Source organism: Engraulis encrasicolus, chromosome 10, assembly GCF_034702125.1.
Source record: "Engraulis encrasicolus isolate BLACKSEA-1 chromosome 10, IST_EnEncr_1.0, whole genome shotgun sequence".
NCBI classification, from domain to species: Eukaryota; Metazoa; Chordata; class Actinopteri; order Clupeiformes; family Engraulidae; genus Engraulis; species Engraulis encrasicolus.
Window position 1 is genome coordinate 25,315,801 of NC_085866.1, and position 7,500 is coordinate 25,323,300.

The 7,500-nt window shown below is 41.9% G+C and overlaps 2 protein-coding genes across 2 annotated transcripts in view; both read left to right on the forward strand.

Moving 5' to 3' along the window:
- The window catches only part of LOC134457424 (coiled-coil domain-containing protein 63-like), a 3,925-nt gene extending 930 nt beyond the window's left edge, over positions 1–2,995 (forward strand). Inside the window, exons 4-7 of the mRNA XM_063209440.1 lie at positions 815–998; positions 1,955–2,059; positions 2,345–2,466; positions 2,959–2,995. Of these exons, the coding sequence (XP_063065510.1) occupies positions 815–998; positions 1,955–2,059; positions 2,345–2,466; positions 2,959–2,995 (448 nt within the window). The remainder of the gene's footprint in view (positions 1–814; positions 999–1,954; positions 2,060–2,344; positions 2,467–2,958) is intronic.
- LOC134456863 (outer dynein arm-docking complex subunit 1-like) overlaps positions 2,963–7,500 on the forward strand; it is a 13,768-nt gene continuing 9,230 nt past the window's right edge. The window contains exons 1-4 of the mRNA XM_063208467.1: positions 2,963–3,026; positions 4,107–4,294; positions 4,508–4,618; positions 5,062–5,144. Of these exons, the coding sequence (XP_063064537.1) occupies positions 2,995–3,026; positions 4,107–4,294; positions 4,508–4,618; positions 5,062–5,144 (414 nt within the window). The 5' untranslated portion in view covers positions 2,963–2,994. The remainder of the gene's footprint in view (positions 3,027–4,106; positions 4,295–4,507; positions 4,619–5,061; positions 5,145–7,500) is intronic.

The following is a 7,500-nucleotide window of genomic DNA, read 5'->3' on the forward strand; positions in this document are numbered from 1 at the left end:
TGCAGATTTTACTCTGAAAACCTGAAAATATTCTTGTGTAATTTATTCTGGACCACAACCATTTGCTAACCATTACTCACACTTTTTTTGTTTTTGAGAAATCTTGGCAAAATACCTTAATACCGGTAAGTGACTCATCATGACGATGCAAAAAAGTCTTTAGCAGTAGGCCTAATAGTGTTGAATTATATCACATCATATGCATAAAAAACCTTTGATGTGTTAACAACTAGGGCAGACAATTTAGGGCAGGTAAGCGGTTATGGCGTCAGACTTGTAACCCAAAGGTTGCTGGCTCGACTCCCGACCTGCTAGGTTGGTGGGAGGAGTCTAGTGCTCTCCCCCATCCTCTATGACTGAGGTACCCTGAGCATGGTACCGTCCCGCCGCACTGCTCCCTTTAGGCTATTGGGGGATGCCCCCTTACACGTGTGAGGCATAAATGCAATTTTGTTGTGTGCTGTGGAGTGCTGTCACAATGAGAATGGAAGATGGAGTTTCCCAGTTGGGCTTTCTCTTTTTACTTTCGCTTTCACTTCAAGTCAAGTGTACTTTATTGTAAAAATCTATGTAACAGGATTAGCACAAAAGTTTCAAATTGCGTTTGACCAGTCTCCAATGTGCAGTTTAACTAGAACATATAAATAAGATATTGACAATAATATCTCTCTCTCTCTCTCTCTCTCTCTCTCTCTCTCTCTCTCTCTCTCTCTCACACACACACACACACACACACACACACACACACACACACACACACACACACACACACACACACACACAACTAACATACTCATACATACTTTTCAACTAGACAACAGATCCAGAGCCTGCAGGAGGAGCACAAGGAGATCCTGTGTAACCTGCGTGTGATAAAGGGGACCAGGCATCGGGACAAAGAGACCTCCCAGGACCTCTGCCATATGCTGGCCTTCCAAGGGGGCCTGGAAACCCAAATAGAGAGAGAGAGGCGCAACCAGAAGACCATCAAGCAAGAGGTGATGTCTATATACTGTTTATACAACAATTTCGCCTCTCTCCCGCAACCAGCGTCTCTGTGGCTCCGTCAGTGGCGTTTTATCGCGCTTCCATGAAACTTTACCTGCTTGTTTCGTCTGTCTCCCTCAACCGAACTTGCCGCCACAATGGGTTTTCTGAATCCCCAGGCCATTTCACCGCCGCCCCCATCGTGGATTTGCCAACTTCTTCACCACACCGTATAGCTCCATAGAGCTACCACTTCTATGGACATAACCTTCCACTACCATACCGTCTACGTTTGTTTTGTTCTGTTGAGTCTCAGTATGTCTTTGTAATGTTGTGTTTTGTTTTATGTTATACCTGTATATGTAAAGCGTCTAGTGCCATGAAAAGTGCTATATAAAACGTATGTATTATTATTATTATATACTGTAGGTAATAGGTATATGGTGAATCAAGGCAGGTGAGTGTGACTGAAGTGTTCCTGCACAGTCCACCCCACGGATCTCCAACTTGCCACCTCCTTGCCAATGCATCGCTTCGGGCATGGGCGGCACAGCACGATACCGCTGAGCTGAAGGACCAGTCCGATAGCTCAGCGCTACCGATACAATGAGGCTTCAGGCGGGAGGTTTACTAACGTTCCATGCCACACTCTGCTAGTTGGCCTCTGTTACATGAGCCAATACTTTTGCTAGTATAGTGCATGTGTGTGTATAGTCGGCCTATATACACACACACACAAAATATATTTAAAATATATATAATTGGGGCGCAGTGGCTCAGTGGGCAGGGGCGCTGTGACGTTTCAACAGACCCTGGTTTGATATAATAACGTTAATCTGTTATGGGTTTGGTACCCAAGAAGGCTGCTCTACAATGCGCGGCAGCTGTTGTACATTAACAAGCGATTAACAAGATGTGTTTTTTTTTTTCCCAGTATTTATGTAACATTTTGCCCTGCGTTGTATAGATTGCGAGACTTGAGAAGTGCATTGCCAAAGCCTGTGAGAGACAGAAACTACTGCCTGAGCTAGGCAGATGCAGCGGCCAGGTCCTGGAGAACAAGCTGGATCAGGTTTGCACATCTTAACCCATTTTAGCCTGATGACTCGTATATGTTGTTTGGCCTTTGGAACCTGGAGAGAATAATGAGCTGCATTCAGGCTCTTGAGATTGAAGCTTTTTTAGTAAAAATGTGTTTATGTTACAGATGAATGAACACATTCTGAACTATTAATGTTGTATAAAAAACACATCCGAAAAGGAGTACAAAGACTAGTAATGTTCCTGAACATAAATATTGTCAATCATCTGTGTTGAACATGGCGAGATGTGAGTGTTGCTGTTATTGTCTTTGCAGAGAAATAAACAGTGCAGCATGTTATTGGCCACAAACAGGAAGCTCCGAGAGGACCTGAGGCTCCTGCACATAGACAGAAATCAGTTCCAGCACATACACAGCAAACTGGAAAAGGTCATAGAGTCATCCATTCCTCACATTTACATTCATTCTCAAAACTTGCTTTCATAATTTGGAATCATTTGAATTGTGAGAGGTCAGAATATTTTATTGCATCTGTGCCTATAATAGTGTGGGTAACGCTTTCTAACAAGGGATGCATAACAAACATTATAAAGGCTTAGTAAATTATTAACCAATGATGAACAAGACATTAACATGTTTTTTAATCATTATTTGCCAAGTTTTATGAATTCTTTATAAAACATCTACAAATGATGTGCTCAAGATTTTGCACATTTTTTAGTAGTGTGTTTTTTATTCATTTACAAAAAAATTGTAAATGTTTGATTTAAAAAAACCTGTAAATATTTTATTTATCATTAGCAAGTTTTCATAATGCTTTTCATGCATCCCTTATTATAAAATGTTGCCATCTTGTTGGTTGTGTTTTTCAATATCCTCCATTGTAAACATGCATGAAAAAATTGTGTTCATCTACTTCCATTCATCAGGAACTGGAGGTCATTCACCGTGACATCCGCGATGTGATGAACAAGACCACGGCTGCTGCTGATGGAAGGTATTTATTGGGTACTGTACTTTTTAGCCCGGCCTGTTTCAATAGGGAAAAATATACTATGTACGTAACGCAAGTTTTTATACATCTCTTTCGTATGGGTTGCCATAATAAACAATTAATTTCTAAATTGTCTGTCACAGCAACGGATGTCCAGAACTGTTGTCACAACAACAGCATATTTACATAATTTACCAAAGTGAAACGTTTTTACGATTTTCACTCAGGTGCAGCTCATATAGTTTAGTATACTGATATTGATATAGTATTCGTATTTCATATTGTCACACGGGGAGTCGCAACAGAGCGCCTTATGTGTGCCAGCATCTGTACACACAGACACACACACACACATTTTTAAGTCAGTCTTTAGAAGTACAAATGAAAGGCAAAACATTTCACAAATTAGGCCCTTCTGTGGCCTAACGGCCTAACCGCGTTCAATTCCGGCCCGGGTCATTTGCTGATCCTTCCCCGCCTCTCTCTCCCCACTCAGTTCCTGTCTCTCCTCCACTGTCCTGTCAAAAATAAAGGCACAGAAAGACATTAACAATGTGCTGCCATCAACAGTGCAACTTGAGTGCACACCTTGGGGTCTACAGGGCTTGACATTAACCTTTTTGATCACCGTCCACTGTGGCTTGTGGTTTTCCTGAGTCACTAGCCGTTTAGTCTTTCTGCAAGACAGTTTTGTTTTCAGTTTGTTTTTCTTTAGAATATTCTTGCATTTAAAATACTAACAATTGATGCAACTACTGTGCTTTGTTACACCATCAAGAATGAGTCACCTGTCAAAGTGGCAAGTGAGACTGAAATTGTTTCTAGACACAGCCAAGTTTTACCTGCATTTGGACAGTTGGCAGATGCCAATGTCAAGCCCAGGGACTTATACTAAGAAGCTGGTTCAGGAGTAAACCAGGTTAAGTTAAGAGGTAAATCATCTAATAGAAGAGGCTGGTGGACTCATTTTCTTGAAAAATCAGGCTCTTCAATTAGATGATTTACCTCTTAACTTAACCTGGTTTACTCCTGAACCAGCTTCTTAGTATAGGCCCCTAGTCTCACCATATACTCTTGCCATAGGTTTGATATGCAGCTGAAGACCTTGATCTTGAAGGACAAAATGCTGAAGGACATGGACCAGTACAACGGCCAGATTGGTGCATTTCAGCGGGTGATCGCTCACAACGACCAGCTCAAGAACTTCATGAGCATCAAAGGCACCGAGAGGGCCAGCCAAGAAGACAACTCTGTTGATCTCCGGAAACAGGGTATGGTTACTGTACACCGGCTCTTGGGAAACACTATTACTTGGGCCGAATTGTTGTGCAATGTTGCTTTACAAACACAGTGAAATGACTGTAGTTGGATACAGATGATGAAGCAATGGATTCTTAAGTGGTGACGCAGATCATTGTCATACTTATGTGTCAATCTCTCTCTTTCTCTCTCTTTCTCTCTCTCTCTCTCTCTCTCTCTTTCAGAGAACGAAGAGAGGAGAGAGAAAGGAATGGACCTGGAGATGTCTCTCAAGACCATCCAACGTGTGACTGGAGAGATAGAACCACAGAAAATTGTGGAGAAGTTCAGACAAGGTAACTTCCCTTTACAGTGGTCCATATCAACAGGGTTTCCCTCAACACCTTACAGTTACAGTTAAGAGAGCGACCTTGACATCAAACACCTACTGAAACCAACCACCTTCACTAGATCCCCTAAAAAGATTCCCCTGAAAAAATCTTACTGTTCAATTGTATGCATGTACTTTCCAAAGTTGCTTTACTGAAAAAAATACATATGTAAGTAATTTATTCAGGGTTTTCATATCATAAATCATAAGAAACTACAAAAACACTCTCTTTCCAATCATGATAGTTGCGTGTCTCTGACATCAGAAAGCCCCCCACACACCCACCACCTTACTATCATTTTTGGGAAACACTCACTTATCTTATCTTCCTGTATTCTTATGATTTACATGTATCCTATTATTGACATTATGTCTATGATCGATGTCTTAATCCAATTATCTTTTCAGGCGAGTCTTGGAGTTTTTCTCTACTGAAATTTGTCAACGAACAGAATAACCAGGCTGAGCATATAAGGGACCAGATCAGTCAGGTCAGTCAGAGATGGTGATGCAGCCTCTTTGTGAATATACTGGTAGGCCGGCCCGCCGGCAGTATTGGCAGATTGGGCAGTTATCTGCCCAATTGGGCTGCTAAGGATGGCTGTCCACGGGTAAAAATGTCATTTGGCAGAAAAAATGCAAACTTTCTGGCCATAGAAATCAATAGAATTGGGCAGGATGAAGTGCTTCCAGCCGGGTTTTGAGCATTTTTGGGGCTGAAAATCAGCCTGATCTGGCAACCCTGCCCGCCGGTGGGCCCTTTCACTCAATGCTGAAAATACTCAGAAACTACATTGTAACAGCATTACAATAACAATGCAAAGAGCCTTAACCCGTTAAAGCACCGCGTTATTAATTTGCTGTTACTGTACCAGAGAGGCGGAAAAAGAAATGCAGGAGGGGGAAGCGCCTTTCGCGGATCGGACCAACAGTGGACACACCACAGACAGAGACGGTAATTAACATCTCTTCAAAAGAATTATCCGCTGATCAAACTTCCCTCCTGTCCAAAGGATTATCGTTTGTGCCCACCAGTGGAATTAATGCGTTTGGACTAAAAGTCGACCTATTCAAATGTTTTCGACAAATTAAACTGAAACACTTCTTTTCCAAAAATGACACCGTAAGCACACCCACCACCACCCAGACTCCCACTTTCAAACCAAAGAGCTTGTTCTGTCCCAACTCAATGAATGCCTCGATCAACACTTTTTGTAGACTTGTAGAACAGGACATATTTAACAACGTTGAAAAACCAATGAAAGTCAAAAATAACCTTCCCGAAAATGAGCGGAAGGCACTAATGGAATTGATTAATGACAACGATTTGGTTATTAAACCATCAGATGAAGGCGGGGGAATTTGTGTTCAGGATACGGACAAATATGAGGCAGAGATTGTATCTCAATTGTCAAACAAAAAGTTTTATAAGAGACTGAAATCCGATCCCACAAATGCTTTCCAAAAAGAAGTGCGCACCTATCTGGAAAGAGCGAGAGAAAACAACTGGATAACAAAAGCCGAATTTGATTTCCTTTACTGCCAACACCCAATCCGCCCTGTGTTTTACACACTTCCCAAAGTACACAAGTCATTGACTAACCCACCCGGACGCCCTATAATTGCACAGATCGATTCTCTACTGGCGCCTCTATCGGAGTTCGTTGACTCTTATATCAAGCCCTATGTACACACATTGCCAGCATATATCAAAGACACCACTGACTTTATTAACAAGATATCAACGGTGACAGACCTATCCGATGAGGTGTTTCTAGTCACACTTGACATTGCCAGTCTTTACACCAACATACCGCATGAGAGCGGTCTGGAAGCGCTGGACTTTTATTTAAAAGACCGAGAGAGTGGCGCTACGCCACCTAGTGAATTTTTGATTGACCTGGCTGCCTTTGTCATGAGAAAAAATTACTTTATGTTCAATGGAGACTTTTATCTACAAGTATCGGGCACAAGCATGGGATCTATTTGTGCACCCAACTATGCAAATCTTTTTGTGGGCTTTTTTGAAAGAAATTTTGTAATGAACATGGAAAAGAATACACATCTGCCAAGGGTATCGAAGTGGTTTCGCTTCATAGATGACATATTCACCTTGTACCATGGCACTGAGGAGGAACTGTTGGAATTCATTAATCTACTGAATAGTTTTAATGAGAACTTGGAATTCACCGTAGACTACAGCAAGGAAAGGGTACATTTTTTAGACATATGGGTTGAAAAAAACAATGGCTCCCTGTCGACAACATTGTACAGAAAAGAAACGGACAAGAATACCCTACTGTTGGCGAGTAGTTTTCACCCCACCCCCCTTAAACGAGGGCTACCCAAAAGTCAATTTTTTCGCCTCAGGAGAATATGTGAAACAACTGAGGATTACATAGACAAAGCAAATGACATGAAAGACCGTTTCCTACAACGGGGGTATCCAATACATTGGGTAGAAAAGGCCTATAACACGGCTCTAAATAAATCTCGAGCTGCCCTGCTGAAGAAAAGCAAAAAAACAGAAAAGAAATTTTCAGTGACTTGTGTTACATCCTTCTCTCCATTGTCACACACCATACGCCCAATTTTTTAAAAATATTGGCCCATTCTAAAATCTGATCCAGAACTCGCCCATCTGATGACAGACATGCCCCTTTTCGTATACAAGAGAGAAAAGAACCTCAGAGATCTACTTGTTCACGCTGACTTCACGAGATACAGGCCCAGAAGAACATCTCAGAGACTTCTAAGTCCATTACCGACGGGGAACTACCGTTGCGGAGGATGCGCGCAATGCAATAATACTTTCAAGACGCGCACGTTCCGTCACCCTCACAACAA